The following is a 20,306-nucleotide window of genomic DNA, read 5'->3' on the forward strand; positions in this document are numbered from 1 at the left end:
CCATAGCCCCGAAGCACAAGTGTGGGGCGAGCAAGCCCGAGAGGCGTCGCTATCCCTCTCCCAGTGCCCGAGACGCAGCGAGTCGGCACCCGGGGGTGCGGGGCTCCTCGCGCTCAGCGCCTCGGGGGCGGGGGTCCCGGCAGCCGGCCGGGCGCGGAGCGCGCAGCTGACGGGAGCAGGCGAGTGGCTCCCGCAGCGGCGGATTCCTTTGGTGCCGGCTCCACGGGCACTGCCCTCGCGGGGCGAGGCCAGCGGGGCGCGGGGGAGGGGGTCGGAGGGCAGGCCCCGTGGGCACAGCAGAGGCGGGGAGAGGGGCAGGGGAAGGAGGGAGGCAATGACATCAGCGCGGGCAGGGTGCATAAGGTGGGGGAGCCGCAAGAGCGGAGCGGCCGCGGGAGAGTTTAGCAATTAGCGAGCGCCGCTGCAGCTCCCTGCGCCTAGCGCCGCCCGGCAGGCGGCCCGGGCACCATGCAGCGGTCCCCTCTGGAGAAGGCCAACGTCTTCTCCAAGCTGTTCTTCAGGTAAGAGCCGGGGCTGGGGCGGGGGCGAGGGGACGGACCCTGCGGCGGGCGGCGGCATGCGAGGGGTGGCTCGGCTGGGTCCCCCGGCGCTCTGCACCCTCAGCCTCCGGGCCGTGTCCGCCGCGCGCCTCCGAGGGCCCGGGGGGACGGGCAGCGGGTAGTGACTGCGCGCGAGCGCAGGGCTGCCCCCGCCTGGAGCCCGGGACTCTCAGCCGAGCCTCCTCCGGGCACGTTGCCTTGCGCCCGTTAGCCCCGAAATGTTTTGCAAAGAGAGCCGCGCTCCCCTGGTTTATTCCAGGAGGATCTTCGCGCCGTGGTCTTTCCTGGCACCGCGTGCCCGTGTTTTGAACACAAGGGGCGTCTGAAAGCTCTTAGGTGCAAGTGTCGTGCAGGATTACATCCATACTGGGTAAATTACTTTATAGTAGATTATCTGCGCAACCTTTGGTTAATTGCTCTACTTCTGAGCCTGGCTGTTGTACATTTAACTCCAGCGTGTGAGAACTTCGGGGGAAATTTGCTGTGCAAGCACGTTTTTTTCAAAGGTGATCTTAGGGACCTCTTACACATAAATCTCTCTCTTCCGATTGAGACGTGTCCTATGGGGGCGAAAGTCCCCGATCCCTTTTCTCTTCTTCTTGTGTGTACAAAGGATCCTCTTTCGCCCCCCTCCCTCACCACACACAGTGGGACGACATAGAAATCATACTTTTGAAATCCTTTTACCTGGAGCTGTTACAAGTAACACCTGATATTATACCAGACAGAGATTACAAAGACAAAAATCCTTCTCCATATTTCCCCAACTTTGGGCATCTGAGAGCATACTGGGTACACCCAATTTCATGCAGCTAGGTAGTTTTCCTTGTTTGTGTGGGTCCTACATGCAGCAATAGGGGTGAAAAATCCGTTTATAAAATCGAAAATGTGATTATGAATGCTAGGGGGATTCTGGCAGATATGGTACCTCAGACAACTTTTAGCTCAGGTTTTTAAAATGACTAGATTTCAGGATAACTATGCCTCTTTTAAAATGCTTTTGGGGAGACTAGTCCAGGCTCTATTTTGTTTTCATCTTAGTTATTTCTAGGGCACCTCACAGAGTAAGTACAGTATCTTAGAATCTCTGATGTTTATGCCTCAATTAATACAGTGCAAGAAAAGAAAATAATTTATTTCTGATCCCTGCTTTGGGCAAAATTTTCATGGTCTAAAACTAGGGCTTAAATACATGCTTAATGTGAAGCATGTGCTTAATGGGCTTTGGATAAGACCCAAGATACTTAAAGTCAAGGGGAATCTTTCTATTGATTTCAATGGGCTTTGGATCAGGCCTGTTGTGAAATTGAAATAAATATAAATCAAGGTGTAACTAAAATAACATACTTATTACTCTGTTTTAAAGAGATGTACTAAATATATACTCAAAATGTTTCCTTCTCCTGTCATCAACATTTAAACCATATTATAATAATAATTGGTCTGACAGAAGAAAAATCAACCCAATGAAAATAAACTTCCTATGGATAAACACAAAAATACCATGTACAATATGGGCATACCACCACAGGTACCTCCACAGTGAAAGAACCTGATAAAATAATAAATTTCTGGTACTACAAAGTTTTCTATTTATTTGCTGTCTAGGACATTTACATTGCAAGTGATTCCTCTACTTCTCAAAATATATCATCTATTTTAGGATTCAATATTTTTGGAATATTTTATCTGATATATCAATAGATTAAAACTAGTTAGATGTGAAAACTGATGAATGTTAAGAGTTGCATCAAAATTTTTCTTTTGGAAGGGTGCCAGAATACATAGTTCTTGTTTGTTAAATATCTCTGTTCAAAAGCCAACATATGTTTTTAATCAATGAAAATGTATTAGTTTATTTGAAAATACATGTCTTCACTGTTCAGTTACCCAAATACAGTGTCTATCTCATAGGGTCAAGATTAATTTCAGGGGAAAAAATTATGCTACTCTAGTTGCTAGAACAGCAACAAGTGAAATTGTCAAGTTATCAGAAGTGAACAAAATTTAAGAAATACTATGTGTGATGAACTTTACAAAACCAGAACAATATTGTTGCATAGCATTAGGTAGACACTTGTAGACTCAATAAACTGGTTCATCCCATAAAGTTGTGATAAAAAGTTGGATTTGGTTGAGTTTTTCTAAAATAGTAGAATTTCATTTTAGTGTGTAATTGTACCTGCATAAAAAGAACAGTCCCAGTTCAAGAAAGCAGCCTCATTTAGAAAGCACTTAAGAATGTGCTTAATTGTAATCATGTGGCTTAAGCGCTATCTCATGGACCAGGTGTGGTACTTTCAAGTACTAATGTTCTAATGTAGCATGAACAGAGCAGCTGAAATAAAATCAAGGAATCAGCCCTTCCTTTGTTTGTAAAGTGACGTGGAAGAAAAAGTTACTTTTCCTACTAACAACAATTATTTAACATTGTCTCATAATCTATCTTCATGTAGTTTAAGAAATCTTCACTTAAAACAGTGTCTACTGGGTTCTGTTTCTTTCATAGCTTTGTATTTGTAAAATTCCAATCTGGATGTAATGTAATGTAATAGACTGAAGGTCACAATAGGACCATTTGAAATAATTGTGGCAAAATTTGCAGAGAAGATATCCACCAGGAGATTCTCAGTGATAAACATATAATTCATCATAGTGGTTCTCAGCTATCTGATGACAGCATATGAAACGTTAAAAATAGATTACTTTCTACAAACCTATGGCCAGATTCTTTGCTTAGATGCATCTGTCCTGCTTGGGAGTTATGTGAGCATAGCTGAGTGCGGAATTTGGGTCTTAGTTTGTAACTAATGTAGTTAAGGTAGATACATTTCAATACTTGTATTTGTACATTTTCTTTAAAAATGTTTCCAATCCCTGCCCTAAAAAAAAGTTCAGACAATAACAAGTTTTATAAAGAAGCCATGTCAAATATGGACTCTTAACAAGGCAATACCCTCTTTTTGTATGACTATTCAAGAAAATGATCCAGGCTTGCAAAAAGAGAAAGAGAGATTTGATTGTATAGACTATAAAAGTTCATAATTTAAAAATTAGCTATTTTCTGAAACACTTATAACTGTGAATAAATAAGCAGGTTTTGGTTTAGAAAATTACATTTTTTCATACTGAAGAAATGAAAAGTAAACAAGGTAAGTAACAACAACTTTTACTAGGAAAACATTTTACGTGGAAAACATTCTACGTTATGCTGGAAGGGCATAATGAGTGGGGTCCTGCAGGGATCAGTTCTGGGTCCAGTTCTGTTCAATATCTTCATCAGTGATTTAGATAATGGCATAGAAAGTTCACTTATAAAGTTTGAAGACGATACCAAGATGAGAGGGGTTGCCAATGCTTTGGAGGATAGGATTAAAATTCAAAATAATCTGGACAAACTGGAGAAATGTTTTGAAGTAAATAGGATGAAATTCAATAAGGACAAATGTAAAGTGATCCATTTAGGAAGGAACAATCAGTTGCACACATACAAAATGGGAAATAGCTGCCTAGGAAGGAGTATTGCGGAAAGGTATCTGGGGGTCATAGTGGACCACAAGCTAAATATGATTCAACAGTGTAACACTTGCAAAAAAAGAGAACATCCTTCTGGGCTGTATTAGCAGGAGTGTTGTAAGCAAGACATGAGAAGTAATTCTTCTGCTCTACTCCGCGCTGATTAGGCCTCAGCTGGAGTACTGTGTCCAGTTCTGGGTGTCACATTCCAGGAAGGATATGGACAAATTGGAGAGAGTCCAGAGATGAGCAACAAAAGTGATTAAAGGTCTAGAAGAAATGACTTATGAGGGAAGATTGAAAAAGTTGGGTATCTTTAGTCTGGAAAAGAGAAAACTGAGGGGGGACATGATAACAGTTTTCAAGTACTGTATGTAAAAGGTTGTTACAAGAAGGAGGGAGAAGAATTGTTCTTCTTAACTGCTGAGGATAGGACAAGAAGCAATGGTCTTAAATTGCAGCAAAGGAGGGTTAAGTTGGACGTTAGGAAAAACTTCCTAACTGTCAGGGTGGTTAAGCACTGGAATAAATTGCCTAGGGAGGTTGCGGAATCTCCATCATTAGAGATTTTTAAGAGCAGGTTAGACAAAAACCTGTCAGAAATAATCTAGATAATACTTAGTCCTGCCATGAATGCAGGGGACTGGATTAGATGACCTCTCAAGGTCCCTTCCAGTCCTATGATTCTATGATTTATGCAAGTTATAATTGTGCTACTTCTGTTTCTACCATAGCTCCAGAATACATTTCTTCCTTTCTACCCCTCATGGCAAGACACTAGTCTGTGCTTTGGAAACTTTTCATCTAGACAAATTCAGAGTGGAAATAAGATGTAAATTTTTAACATTCAGAGTAATTAACCATTGGAACAATTTACCAAGGGTGATAGTGGATTCTCCAGCACTGACAATTTCTAAATCAAGACTGGATGTTTTTCTAAAATATCTGCTCTAGGGATTATTTTGGGGAAGTTCTGTGGCTGGTGTTATACAGGAGGTCAGATTAGATGATCATCATTGGTTCCTTCTGACCTTGGAATCTATGAATCTTGACTCAAAAAATAGACCCTGATCCAGGAAAGACTTAGGATATGTCTACACCACAAATTAAGGTGTAATTGCAGTGCAGGTAAGCATACCTGTTTCAGCTTTAATTTAGCTAGCATGGGAAGCAGCAGCAATGAAGATGTGTCAGCATGGAACCTGGTGCAGGCTAGCAACCCAAGTACACACTCAGGAACCCAAATGAGTATCTGTTGGGTTGACAAGGCTGCATTGCCAGTTAGATCAAAGCTAGTGTGGGTATGCCTACTTGCACCACAATTACACATTAATTTTCAGTGCAGTCCCTACTTAGACAAAGTAGTCCCATTGTCTTCATGAGGACTACTTAGTGTGTGAAGTTAAGCAAATGCCCCCTTTGCACAATGACAGCACCTTCCATCTAAGGATTTCAAAGTACTTTACATACATTCATTAGTTGTCACCATATCCCTGTGGAATTGGAAAAATATTATATTATTATATTTATGTAAATATAAGAAGTATCATTATTTTGTAACTGAGGTAAATGATACATAGAGGTTAATGCCCACATTTGCAGAAGTGGCCACTAGCTTTGGACACATCAGTTTTTTGGTGTCCAACTTTCAGCATATAAGGCCTGACTTTCAAAGGTGCTGAGCATTCACAAATCTGATTGAATTCGGTGACAGCTGTGGGTGTTGAGTATCTCTGAAAATCAGCCCCTAAGGTGTTGAGGATTGGCATTCAAAATTTGAGTCCACTTTTTAAAATGTGGGTGCAAGAGATGTCTCCAGTGTGGAAGAGGAAATCTGTTTTATAACCCAGACTAGTACTCTGATCTCCATATTGCAAATCCTGTCATTTCAATCCCAGTGCAATCCTCCCTCTGCTAACATGTTTAAAGTCCATCCCTGGACAAGTCTGAACCACCAGTGTTTCAGTTAACAGCCAAAAGTACTAGTTCCACAGCAACTAATGGAACCTCTTCCTATATGGCTATTTCATCCATCTAAAACACAACTGCCCAAATCAACATGTGTCTGAGTTTTCTGAAAGATGCCAAAAGGCTCTTGGCTCTGTGATAGGACAAAAACTTGTAATGGGCATGTACATTTAAACCAGAATAAATATTTGAAATATTTAAGAACTTATCAATTTTTTACACCTTATTCTATTTTATCAGGAAGGAGGGCAATGAAGTTAGATCCTTGAAGTATTTTTAATTACTAATAATAGACAGTGAAAGCCATCTTATTATTTGTATTATAGTAGCCTCTAGAAGCTCTAATAAAGATCAAGGACCTCTTGTGCTAGGCACTGTACAAAGATGTAGTAAGATACAGTCTCCACCTTGAAGAGCTTACAGTGTAAATAGACAACACAGGCAAGGGATGGGGAAAAGGAAGTATTATTATTTGCATTTTACAGATGGGTAACTGAGGCACAGAGAGATTAAGTGATTTTCCTAACATCACACAGGAAGTCTGTGGCAGAGCAGGAAATGAATCCAGACCTCCTGAGTCCCAGTCCAGCTCTTCAACCACCAAATCATGCTTCATGTGTGGGAAAGTTAATTCAGAATGTACCTGAAACGAGCTATCCATACAAAAGATACATATAGGATTCTCACTCTCTTGAATACCCACGTTTGACATATTTTCACTTCAATGGGAATAGTAATTTCTCTTGCATGAGAGAAGAATTTGAGAAGATGTCAATTTACCCATGGATGTTTATTTCTTCATTAATCCCATTTAACCACCTGTCAATTGTTCAATAAGATATTTGGTTCTGTTCACAAATAAGTCAGTGATGCTGGAATAAACTATAGGTTTGGAAAGGTTCTCTCTGATTAAATGCTTTTATACCACCGGTTTTTGAATAGCATGTGAAAACTACACTGGACCTCAGTACGTAATGTGCCCATAAAGGCATAGATGGACAATGAGTGTGTCAAACCCAGGGAAACTCATGGTTTTAGTGGCAAAATGTTCTTGCTGGGGGATATTCGAAAGAATGGATATTTTGAGGTCTCTGCCAAGACATGTAATGGCCAGGCTATAATGAACAAACTTGTGACTACCAAAGTGATTGTGTTTGCAAACTGTGCAATCATTTGCAAAATGATTTCACACTACTTGTGGTTGTCCTAAATTTGCAAAGCTGTTGGTTTTGCCTCTTAGCTGTCCAGGTCCTCTTTCTTAACTGTTGAAAACTGAGCAGATATTTTAATCTGCCAGTAGAAAAACCATTACTGTAGATCTGATAATTAATTCTGATTCTAGTCTTGATAGATAAAAGATTCAGGGTTAAATCTTGCTCACCTTAGTCACACGAGGACTCCTACCGAACTCATTGAGACTATTTCTGTGAAAAATAGAAAGATTTGGCCCTTACTGACCTATACAACATTTCTAGTCATTTTATTGCCATTGTTCATCTTCTGACTTATGTAGAACTCAACAGTTTTCTCTAAAGTTAGCTTTAAAATCTAAAGATATCTTACTACTGAACTATTGCAAATAATTTTAGAAAACTAACTTAATACTTGAAAAATATATTCAAAATAACATTGAGACAAATAGTTAATTTTTTTTAAAAAGGGGACAGATATTTAGGGGTACAAGCCATATTTCCTAGTTAAAGGGCAGCGTGAAGTGAGGTTAGTTCATTGACTCAGAATTAGTTAATATCTAAAAACAAAAGAGCCTTCTCTTGGGCCAGCTTTTCCATTGCTATGTGTTTTAGCAACTAAATGTTATTGCTCGACCTGTTTACAACTAATAGTCGACATTGTGTTCTTTCGTGGATCCACTCTGTAATTGAAAGTTCAGTGGCTGTATCTCTCTTGCTTATGACAAGCTTCACATTTGCCTATCCAGATCAAATAATGAAAGACTTTAATGCGTTTAATATCTTCTACCCTTATATGGCACACCACATGTGTATCTTTGTTCCTAGAATGTGCCCTATTTTGGTTTTCACATATAGACTGGGCTTCATAGTTATAATACCTCAAAAACTTGAAGTAGTATTGACCATCCTACTAGCTGTAAAAAGCACTATGCAAAGGAAAAATCAAAATTCTGCTAAAAAGGCAGGATCCCAAAAGCCACTACTAGATCACATTACTCAGTGGCAAATCCTGGACAATAGCCAGAATAAATGTCACATTTTTAAAAAAGGTCATAAAATGTAAATCTTGTCCAAGATTTTCCATTGAGTAATTCTCATTAAGATTAGCTATTGGGACCCTGGGGTTTCAACAGAACATTGATTATTCGACAAAGAGTGCTATTCACAGTTAGTGGCATAGTCAGTGATATTGCAGCTAAATGTTTTCCATATTAAATAACACTTGACAGCAAACACAAATGTTCATTAAGAGAGAAATTCAATTCTTCAGTTTTAGCGATCTGCAAAGAAAGCATATAAATTAATAAGATCCACATTTACCTCCAACTCTTTGAAGCAATAAATATAATGTTCAGAATATTTGTTCAATTTTTTCTTATATTTTAATCATGGTCCTTCAGAGCTGCAAAGAAATATATCTCAGCCATACAAAATTAATGCAACATGTTGTATGAGCATTTTCTGTCCTAATGTCTGATTTAATATAGAATGTTTTAAAATTATGATAAGTAGAGAATGTTAGAGGTTTGATTCAGCCAGAGAAATACACAGGGTGTTGGTCCCGTTGTGGTGGAAAGCTCACAGAAAGGAGGATTGAAACAAGACACCTGCAACCCCAGGCATTTGGGGGACCTGAGACTGCACAATGCATTTCCAGGAAGAGGTGGTGCTGGCTGGTGATAAATTGTTGCAGTGTGGATGCTCTGAGTCTGTCAGTTGTGCTCTGAAGGATCTCCAGCCATGCTTTAAAGCTGTCCTCACCTGGCCATGCACTGCCTGCCATCCCCTGAAGGTTAAATTTCACACCTGGAATGAAGCTGCCATCACAGGTGTAAAGTGGGTGTGAGATATGCACTTCCCTCTACCAGCCGTGTTGATTCAAGCACAAAGTTTTCATATGTTAGGTAGGGGAGCTCCCAGGGTTGGGGAAAGGATCCCAGGTCTCAGCCATAGGCCTTTTCACAAACATCAACCTTCCTTCCCAGGGAGACCAGAGTTAACTCCTGGAATAAGCACCACATTTAACAATAGAACACTTTTATCTAACCCTAGGAAAGCCAGGAATGCCCCTAGGTCAGGGGCAGGCAAACTTTTTGGCCTAAGGTCCACATTGGGTTTCATAAATTGTATGGAGGGCCAGTTAGGGGAAGGGGTCATGGCCCGGCCACCACCTCCTATCTGCCTCCCTCCCGGGACTCCTGCCCCATCCAACCCCCTCATTCCCTGATGGCCCGTGGGCCATAGTTTGCCCACCCCTGCCCTAGGTCAAGGATCTCTAGCAGGGGGTAGATTCCCTTGCCCCTCTTACAGCATATATCTCCCCTTGCATAGCTAAATACACACAGACTCTCTGCCCCATGCCAGTGCAATCCCCTCCCTGCTTTGGGTCAGTCCAACCTGTCCATGCACTCTGGTCTGTTGCTGGCATGTGGTGGGAACTCAGAATTGTGTATTGGTTACTTGATCTCAGCTGTCCAGTCAGCTCCCAGCTGAAAGTTTACAAAAGTCCCCTTTTGCCAGCTACCTAAAAGGGATGACAGTGGAGCCAGGATCTCCTTTGCAACAGTCAACAGAGCTGACCAAGTGTGTGGTAGTGTACACAGCACCTGTTGAAATGGTGTCAGAGTAAACCAGAATTCCTCCAGGTCTGCCCCTGCAGGGCAGCTCATTTGCACACCTTGCAGCAGGGACTGCAGCTGAATTTCCACCATTTGGCTACAGCAAAGTAATTATTTGGCCATGCCTGCTTCTACACCTGCATGTCTACATCAGGACTAGGGGAGGGAGAGGGCCAGATATGTTTTGTCCATGCCAGGGATTCCTCTATGCTGGGGGAAAACCCACATTGCTGGTTAAATCAACTTTGAGGCTACTTGTGACTTCAGAGGGGTATGAAGCAGCTTTAAGCAGGGCCAGGATTTGGCCCTGTTGAGAAGACAGCATCAGCTAATAGAGACAAGGTAGTACCTCTAGCAGGGCAGAAAAGTTCATCCAATAGGTTTGAATTTTCTCATGTGAGATAAGGTTGAGCAAACTAGAAGAGCAAATAGATACAATAAGAGATGTATTATAGAGTGCTAAAGGGAGGGAATATTAAAGAAAAAGGTTAGTTAGAAAACAAACAAAAGAAAAGTTAAAACAATGTGTCACGTATATGGTATCCTCATGTCTTGTATCATTATGGGGTGTATTTTGTTACCAGGCTGTCAATAGAAGAGGTGGAACTTGTTTTCCTTCTTTTTTTCTTACCTACAGTTCACCCTTGAAACTTGTCTCCAGCTGGGTTTCATGTATATGTGCCCATAATAACATCCCTAGTTAGTTGCAAGACTCTGACAGCACTACAGGTTTCTCTGTGAAAGAGTTCATTAAATGCCAGCCAGTAATCCGGTGGCATTTGCTAATACAGTATAATGCTTTAAGGCCAATCTGTTTCCCTTCCTCCTTGCTTTCTTTGCTTCAAAAATTATTTCTCACTGACAACAGACATGAGAACCAGAAATTAGGAATTAATGTTGGTATCTCACAAATTAAGGGCCATTGGTATCTCACAAATTAAGGGCTGCTCCGGCTCCATTGTGCTGCTTTGGCGTTGCAAACCATCTATAAAACTGACTTAACTGGCTAGCATAATTTAGCAGCACCAGACCAGTGCAAAAAAGTCAGCGTGTACTGGTGAATCTGGCCCCTCCAAATTATTATTATTGTGGGTTACTTATGGATGTACATGGTGCTTTATAAAACACATACAAGCAGGATTTGCTTCCTGACACAAAACCCAAGGAGTTTTTGAAAGCCCACCTTGAGGGGCAAGCATCATTGCAAGCTGCCTCTTAACACCACTATGTGTAGCAGCCGGAAGCTAGTTGATGCAGCAGCCCACAAATTGAACAGAGCTGGCTGGGGAGGGGGCAGGGCCAGAGCATCCAGAAGATGCACTGGGGCCATGAGGTGCCACACTATGGGGATTATACCGGCATAGCTACAGCTTTGTAGCTAAGTGGCATAACCCTGTAGTGTTGAGACAGCCTGAGACTTTTCAATTCCTGTAGGAACACCACATCCCCAAGCAACGGTAGCTAGATTGACAGAAGCTGCATCTACACCTAGGATTAGGTCAGCATAGCTACAGTGTTCAGAGGTATGGATTTTTCACATCCCTGAGTGATGTAGCTATGTTGACCTAAAATTTAAATGTGAACCAGCCCTGAGCCAGCATGTCCTGGTGCTGCTTCAACCACCAGAGTCTTCTACAGTTTTGGTTGCTGTTGAGAGAAGCACTCCCAGTGGAATCCCTGGAGGAAGGTGATGGTAGCACTGCTTTGCCTGCCCATAAGGTGAATCCAGCTTGGGTGCAGCTGCTCCAATGGGTGGGAGATTCCACTTATGCCCACATGGTTGAATCAAACTAGTCTTTAAGGAGGGACCTATGCACTTACAAGCTAATTTGGGTGGGTGAAATACACACTGTTAAGGATGAGGAAGACTTGTAGTTGATCAGCAACTCAAGCCACATTTTCATAGGTACAGTAGACCTATGTTATATCACGCTATTTTTCTATAATAGTCACTCTGCTCTCTCCAGCTACAATCAATTTTGTTTCTTCAGTCTGTGGCAAACTGGCCAGTTTGATTCTAATAAAAAATACAAATAAAGGAAAATGTGTGAAAAGAAATAATGCAATATATATGGGGTATGAAACTGTAAATCATTTCCCCCTTGTCTCAAGATAGGTAAGGTAGGGTTTGCTCATTACAGTTTTCAAGCCCATTGTAAAAGCCAGAGGGTACTCATCAAAGTCAGTCCGAGGCATGGAGCTTTAGTACAGTACTTTTGGCATTAAGGGGTCTCTTAGGAGCTCTCTCAGCTTACGTGCATTAGCTACAGTAGCTATTTAATGGACCCTCGCTTACATTCATTTATGATTGCCAGATTTTCTGAATGTACAATAGTTTCTTTTATGAAACAAATTTGTAAGTGTTTTTGTTTCTGAAGGGCAAGGGATTAGCAGTGTTTGTATAAGCCATGTATAATATCAACAGCTACTCTTCCTTTCTACCATCCTGTTCTTAATCTAAGTCATCATTTGCAATGACCACCCACGCTCTTCAGTTAATGAAATTATGTCTTATTTTAAGTACAGAAGATATTAAAATGAATTAGAAATCAATTTCTTAAGTAATTGACCACTAACTCCAGTGGCAAAAAGTTCATGAACACATACACTTTTTCCTATGGTTCTTCAGAACAGAGTCTGACAGTTGGCTTTACTGTGACATATGAACAGTGTCTGCCTTTTCATGTAAACTGCAGTTAAGGACAGAGCTGAGACCAAACAATTTATCTGGAACTGTACAATTTCTGTTGTTGCAGCAATGAAAGACAATCCTTTTATTACTGAAAGCACATTCTCTCTGTGGTATTTAAGCTAGATATAGATGTCTGCTTGGGAAATATTTAATTTCCCCAAGTGCTTTATGTACTGAATAGCTAGGCTTATTGATTTATGTATCCTATGATTAATTACCTTTTAAAATGATAGATTAGATTGTGTATACATATGTACTTTCATACAGTCATGCACTATGACCATGACTCCCATTTATGCTGAGGCCCTTGTACAATGTTCTGTATTACATTTTCATCTACTTTAGGGCCCCTTTATGCTGCCAATGTAAGGGGGCCTTAGTGTAGCTGAGAATTTGGTTAATTTTTTATATAATGCACACAAACACACAGTTAACTCTACACCAAGACTCACCTTCAATAAGCAACTCTAAGTAACCATTTTACAACATTCCCTATTTTTCGCCTGAAGTTTTGTTTGACCCTTAGTTACAGACTGTCTTTTCTTGGCAATAAAGTATGCAGGTGTTTTTGCTCTTAGATGGTAACTATTTTGAAATCTGTTAGATCACAATTTTTATCATATTCCTAAATCATATGTTTGTCTATGCAACACACACATTTATACACATACACAGTGATCATTCACAATCTCTTTCTTTCCGTATTAGCTTTGCAATTATTTTGGAGAAAATGTATCATAGTTAACCATGATAGCCAAGCATATTTTGCGTGTTACCTTGGATATCTGCAAAATATGCCATCACCTTTAGTAAATCTTAAATTCATTTGCTAATTGTATTTTGTTTTACTTGTGTGTCTTCAGATGACCTTATTAACAGATGATGACATAAAATTATGCACAGGATTTCTTGGGAATAGTGTTCTAAAACACACGTAGTGAGTAGAAGGCATTTCAGATATTGAATAGATCAGACAAGGGTTTATAAAGAAGTTCCCCTTTGGATCAGCAATTTAAGGGCCTCCTCCTGCTCTGTTTGAAGTCAATGGAAAGGTTGCAACTGACATCAGTACATTAAGATGAGTTCCCAAATCATTCTCAAGCTGATAGTGTCCAAAAATTGTTACCCAAAGTTATTCCCTGAAAGCATGGATAGTTGACATTGCAACTTTCATTAATAATACAGCTCCATTAATGTTAAACCTGTCTATTGCACTAAGAATGCGCTCTTTAAGTTCTGTATTAACTTCATAATGACAAAAATAAATGGCAGTTAGGGATGAAAAAATATCTTCAGCACTCCCATTATACTTAGAGGCCTTCAAAAGGTCTTGTGTAACATGCAATGCGAGCTGCTCCGCATGCAATTAATGCTGTAATTTAGAATTTCCTTGCTTATATGACTATAACTTCTATCTCTAATATAACATTATTTTATGATTTAATAGTCATGATAATGGAGACTATAAATTACTGGAAATATAACACAAAGGGCCCAGTCCTCTACTCAGCTAACTCCTACTGACTATAATGAGAGTTTGTATGTAAGAGAGCCAGTGGGATCATGACTCAAATGGTCAAATGTAAGAACTCTGAAACTGTTTGTTAATGTTATCTATATATATCTGTATCAGATGTTTTCAGTAGCTACATCATTAGTTTCATAGTTAATTATATAATATGTTGTATGGTGACTTATGTATGCAATGCTGGATTGTGCTTTAATAGCTAAACCAACTCCAGAATTAACCTTAGAAACTGATAGTTTTATTCTCTTTCTGCTTAGATGGACAAAACCAATTTTGAAGAAGGGTTATAGACACCGTCTGGAACTATCAGACATATATCAAATCCCTTCTGCGGATTCTGCTGATAATCTTTCTGAAAAATTGGAAAGGTATGACAAAGTATGTATTTTGTTAGCATTATCTCATGATCTGGAAGGCAGCAACTAGGTCTGGAAGAGTGAGATAGAAATGGTGGCGGTATCAGCTTAGTTCACTTAATTAATCTATTGAAACTTGACAGCAGAAACACTGGAACAATAGAGTTTTCAGATGTTTTTAAGCTCTGGTCAGATTTCAGACAGTAAATGGAATATGCCTCAGTTCAGAAAATTTTGAAGCTATGTAGTAGCTTCCAAAAAATGGGTCACTTTGTGTCTGTCACCAAGCTCACAACCTTAGTGTCAGTTCAACACCCCTATCTCCTTCCTCCCCACTATATCCAGGTCATCACCACATCTTATTGTTTGTTTTTTTGTTCTATACTAGCTAAAAAAATTCCATCCTTTCCTTTATGTCTCCAGGGCTAAAATGCTGGCTACTTCCTTATTTGTCTTAGGCAGCCTCCTCTGCCCTGGCCTTCCTGTGCTACAGGCCCTCCACCCATGGAATCCCTATTGAGTCAAATGGGAGTTTTGTGTATTGAGTGAAATTCACCCACATATAGAGGGCCTGTAAAAAGCCTCACTCAAAATAAGGATTGTGTGGCTCTTAAGTAGTGTATAGACCTTGTGCTGGCCCTGGCATCAATTTCACCTATGGGGTGCTTGCAGGAATGGGTCCTAAATGAGAAGCTAAGGTAGGGCTTTAAGGTCCAGGCCCTCTAAGGGTAGGCTCCTAACTGCCATTGATCTGGGACTAATTTACTAGCTCTTGCACATACTTTTCTCCCTTTTTTTTTTAAAATAAAGATCCATATATTTCCCCATCAACCAGAACAGATTGGATATGTATTGCTAACTCTGTCCATTTAGATTAAAAATGCGGGGGGTGAGGGGGAGGGCTCCATTTTAAAAAATGACATAGTGCTAAGCATCTGCCTGCTGAAAATCAGACCCCTTTAAGATGTCTTTAATTGGGCACCCAAAATCCTAGTCACTGTCTTCTGCCATTTGGTACTGTACTGAGCACCCTGGTGATGCTTAGTAAATATTGATACAAGGTACAATTTATACAGGAAGTGTCCAGTTCCTTAATCTTTCCATTTGAATGCACATTATCTGTATTTATTTGCCAAAAATTAAAAGTATTAATTTACAATTATCAAATAAATAATTTGTATAAATAGTAACCTTGTCTCTCTGCTTCTGATGGAAGATATACTGTACACTAGGAGGGTACTATCAAAAACTCTCTTTAGTGGTGACAAGAACTAATGCAGTCCATTTTTAAAAAGTCACATTTTAGGCTTCTCTTTGTTTTCTTCTTGCTAGGAACTGGAGGAGCTCCAAAACTTTTATTTGCCTATTATTTGTGTATTGGTCTTAAGAAGTACAGCAGGTTTCTTTAAAACATACAACGTGACCTTTTCATGAATTAACTCCCTGCAGGGTGATGTATGGCTGAGTATATAAATCTGCCAAATATGTGGGTGAACTAGATTTGAACTTTTATTGAGCTATCAAGTCAATGAGGGTTAGATCTTTGGGGTCTCTGCGAGGCTTTGTTTCATCAGCCACCTTAGCTAAATCTCCTTGGATATACTGGAGTGAATTGAACTATGTTAGAGCTGTAGACTAACATATTTGCTCACACAACTTAATGGTCTTGTTTTTTGGTTCCTTTTCAGACAATGGGACAGGGAGCTGGCAACTTCAAAGAAAAAACCCAAACTTATTAACGCTCTTCGACGATGCTTTTTCTGGAAATTTATGTTTTATGGAATAATGTTATATTTAGGGGTAAGATTTGTTCTTGTGTTGAGTAAACTCGGAATGTTGGTAGCAATCCCGGTGATTGCTAAATTACTGAGGAATCATACTAAGAACTACATTTTCTTCTCTGTGACATTGTATATAAAGATTACAAGGGCACAGATGCAACAGATACTGGGGAGGTAGAGTATACATAGCTTGTGGAGTTTCACAATTGGCTCTTGGTGCCTTGAACCCCTAAAATGTATCAGGATTTAACATCTAGTTTTAACATCTAGTCTATAAAGTAGTAAAGTTCTTTAATGTCCTTTGGAATTAAATCCTATAAGATATTCTTATCAATATGAAATAAATTATTGCATGCTACCAGTGATCTGCATGAGCATCGCCCATTTACATCAAAGGGAGTTTAATTCATATAATCAGCATTTTATTTTAATTTCACTTTAGACTATGGATTTTAGCAATAGATTGCGTAAAACTGATAGTTAGTTTCTATGGTGTATTGTGGCTAAGGTCAGGGTAGCGCTGTGATCAAACAAATGCAACAGGTTTATTATTACTGGTGTTGCAATAGTCTCATTACCCCATTGAAAGAAAAAAAGAGCTACATTCTTCTTTTTGTTACACTGGTGTAAATGTGGAACGACTCCATTGGCATCATTCTTTTGTATGTCTGCTGTGCATCAGAGAGCAATATTTGGCCCAAAGGATGTGTATAATGGTGAGATGTTCTAGATAATGACTTCCGATTACATGAATGTAGGAGTGATAGAAGCTCTTTACATTATGTGTCATTTCCTTCTTTTTAATTCTTTGAATGACAAGTCTAAATAACAAATCTTTTTCAGTAGTTTTGAAGCCAAATCTTGATTGACATCATTGTAGCTAACAAGTTCTGAGCCCATGTGTGCATATTTACAATTTACTGACAAATGTGTCAGTAAAAACACAGTGGTATTTCATACAGCTGACTGATTGTAGCTCTGGGCATCATTAGACAAAAAAATGGAGTCACGAAGTTTAAAAGGACAATACAATGAAGAAGTGGGAAGTTGTAAAATTTACCATTCTGTTTAATCTGGAAAAAAACAACCCTAAACTAAGTGTTGGATACCTGCCTCTATTGGTTAATCCTGTTGCTTCCTTTTCAAAAACTATTTAATAACCACCACCTTTTTTAAAAAGAAAAAACCAAAACAAAACATGTAGAACCAACTACATACCATATGTTCTTATAAATTAAGGGTAACCCTTTTTATGTATAACAACATTGAATAGATATTTTGGACTATTCACATCAGCCATGTGTAGTTTAGTATTTTAAGAACTCTGTCATGTTGTGTTACATTTTTAAAATAAAAAACTTGATGCTGAATAATCACTTCTATGGAGTTCTCAGGTTAAGAATGTAAGAGTTAAAGGGTATTTTTCATTTTTAAACCAGATTTATCAAAAGTCTCTAACTGCATATACAAAAAGTCTCTGTTTTCCTAGCTATAGACAGAGAGACACAATTTCTGGATAGATAGAGATATTGGGCTCAATCCTCAGATGCACAGATGAGGAAAGGTGTCAGGGAAGGGTGGTTCCTAAGCCACCTTTCAGCTGGCTAGTATCTGAAATAGTCCCTGGTTGCCTGGCATAATTTAGAACAGCCTCAGGGCTCCTCTAAATTACACTGTCTGCAGTCAGAAGCTACCCCGCAAGGATCTGGTTGGAGAGGTATGTACTCTACTTCCTCTTTACCCATCCTGTCCTACACTCCATTCATGGGGAAGTTTAGAGCTGCCTGCAGAAGTTACCCGGTACACACCACCAGAATACTCATCTGTTTCCCCTTGGTTACTCCTTTAAGTAGCTTTTTGACTATTCTGAATTGGTGAAGGTGTGCAAAGCAGGAAAATAGGAGCTCAGGAGTCAACCAATTCTCCCTCTCTCTTTGTGTGTACAGATAGGCAAAGACTAAATTAGACTATGAACTCTCTGGGATAGGGAACATTTTCTTTGTTGTTTATCTGTCCAGTGCCTATCACAGTGGGACCCAGATTCTTGACTGGAGAAGGTGCTACTGTAATATACAAATATATAATAATAATGAAGGTGAGGAAATGAAGGAGAGAATAGAACATTGAAGGAAGGAGAGAGGAGAAGATAGTCTGAGGGAAATATGCCAGCAAAGGGTTTGAGGAAAAGTAACATAACGTACTTTAGAAGGAAAATTGTTCTGATGAAATGGAAGTGAAAAAGAGGAGGAACAAAAATAAGGGAGCCATAGTAGTGTAAGTTAATAGTTTTTAAAAATGTAATGTTCGGTGCCACTGTACTAAAATAAACAGAAGTACACATGTTTTTGTTGAATGTGCACGCGCACACAGACACACACAAATTCAGGCCTGGTGTCATTCAGCAGGACAACTCATTTACATGCTGACGTTGCACACATTTCTCTCAGATCCATCCCTTATCAGAGTTTTCTATTACTTTTTTAATCTCTAGATTTGATTGTTTTACTCTGGTCCACTTGGGGCTACTGAAAAGATTCAGCTAGTGCAGATTGTGGTTGCTCATCTACTTGGAGGGCCTAGTGTATCTGTACTTGATAGCCTGCACTGGCTTCTGCTTCACTCTGGTTGCTATTCAGAGGTCTCTGGGTGTGTGCTGAGCTGGTATTCCCACAGAAAATTAATCAAGCATCTTTGAGAACAGGTTGCTCAAATGCATTTCCTCTGTGCATAATCACTAAAAATCAAGGAAATCACCAATCCAGGCAAGATTAACATCCACACCAACCTCATTTCACATATTCCCACCACAAAATCATCATAATGCCCAAATGCACTCATGGAATCTTATCAGCTTCTCAAGAGATATTGCCTGGGACTTTGCAAAAGGAGGGGAACAGCCGGGTTCAAGAAAACATAAGGACGGCCATACTGTGTCAGACCATCCTCTCTCATCAAGAGCCAGCATCTGGCAGTCAGAGGCTTTGGGACACCCACAGCATGGGATTGCATCCCTGACCATTTTGGCTAATAGTCATTGATGGACCTATCCTCCATGAATGCATCTAGCTCTTTTTTGAACCCAGTTATAGTCTTGGCCTTCACAACATCCTCTGGCAAACAGTTCCACAGGTTAACTGTGCGTTGTGTAAAGAAATACTTCCTTTTGTTTGTTTTAAACCTGCTGCCTATTAATTTCATCAGGTGATCCCAGTTTCTTGTGTTATGAGAATGGGTAAATAGCACTTCTTTATTCACTTTCTCCACATCACTGATGATTTTATAGATATCTATTGTATCCTCCCCAGTCATCTCTTTTCCAAGTTGAACAGTCCTAGTCTTTTTAATCTCTTCTCATGTGGAAGCTGTTCTATGACCCAATCATTTTGTTGCCCTTCTCTATACTTTTTCCAATTCTAATATATCATTTTTGAGATGGGGCAACCAGAACGGCACACAGTTTTCAAGTTGTGGGTGTACCATGCATTTATATAGTGGCATTATGATTTTTGGTGACTTATTATCTGTCCCTTTCCTAATGGTTGCTAACATACTATTAGCTTTTCAGGCAGTGAGGAAGAGTTTCTTGGTATGAAAATGAAGATAGGGCAGGGAGTAATGGGCTATCTTTAAATCCTGAATCTTTGAGGGTTTTGGGGTGGGTATTTGTGGGAGCCAGTTAACCTTAATCCATCCCTCTTTGTGACCTCATAATTCATCAACAGGGAAACCTTTTTTGTGTCACAAGCACTGGACTGTAATATCATTCAATGGCAGAAGGATTAGCTTTGAAGACTGATTAGGAAAGATAAGTCTCTGTTTATACAAAATATCTTGTAATCAGCAATGATGGGGAAAGGAAATACAGAAAAACTGACAGTTCAATGAGTCCTTTGTAACATGCATACAGTTCAAGGTTTGCTAGTGTGTAGCAATGATTCTGTAAGAGTCTGGCTCAAACTCACAAAAACAAGGGAAATCACACCTACAGCCAAACATTCAGTCTAAGGTTCTGGCCCTAACTTTTTCTGCATAAAGAAATTAACAACAAGAAAATAGTGTAAACTGACACTGGCTGCTCCAGCATGTTACAACTC

At 39.8% G+C, this 20,306-nt stretch overlaps 1 protein-coding gene across 1 annotated transcript in view; it reads left to right on the forward strand.

The window, feature by feature from the left end:
- The first annotated feature begins 392 nt into the window (after positions 1 to 392).
- Positions 393 to 20,306, forward strand: part of CFTR (CF transmembrane conductance regulator) — a 131,777-nt gene continuing 111,863 nt past the window's right edge. The window contains exons 1-3 of the mRNA XM_039510409.1: positions 393 to 521; positions 14,333 to 14,443; positions 16,120 to 16,231. Coding sequence (XP_039366343.1) covers positions 469 to 521; positions 14,333 to 14,443; positions 16,120 to 16,231 — 276 coding nt within the window. The 5' untranslated portion in view covers positions 393 to 468. The remainder of the gene's footprint in view (positions 522 to 14,332; positions 14,444 to 16,119; positions 16,232 to 20,306) is intronic.

This window comes from Mauremys reevesii, linkage group 1 (genome assembly GCF_016161935.1).
Source record: "Mauremys reevesii isolate NIE-2019 linkage group 1, ASM1616193v1, whole genome shotgun sequence".
Taxonomy (NCBI): Eukaryota; Metazoa; Chordata; order Testudines; family Geoemydidae; genus Mauremys; species Mauremys reevesii.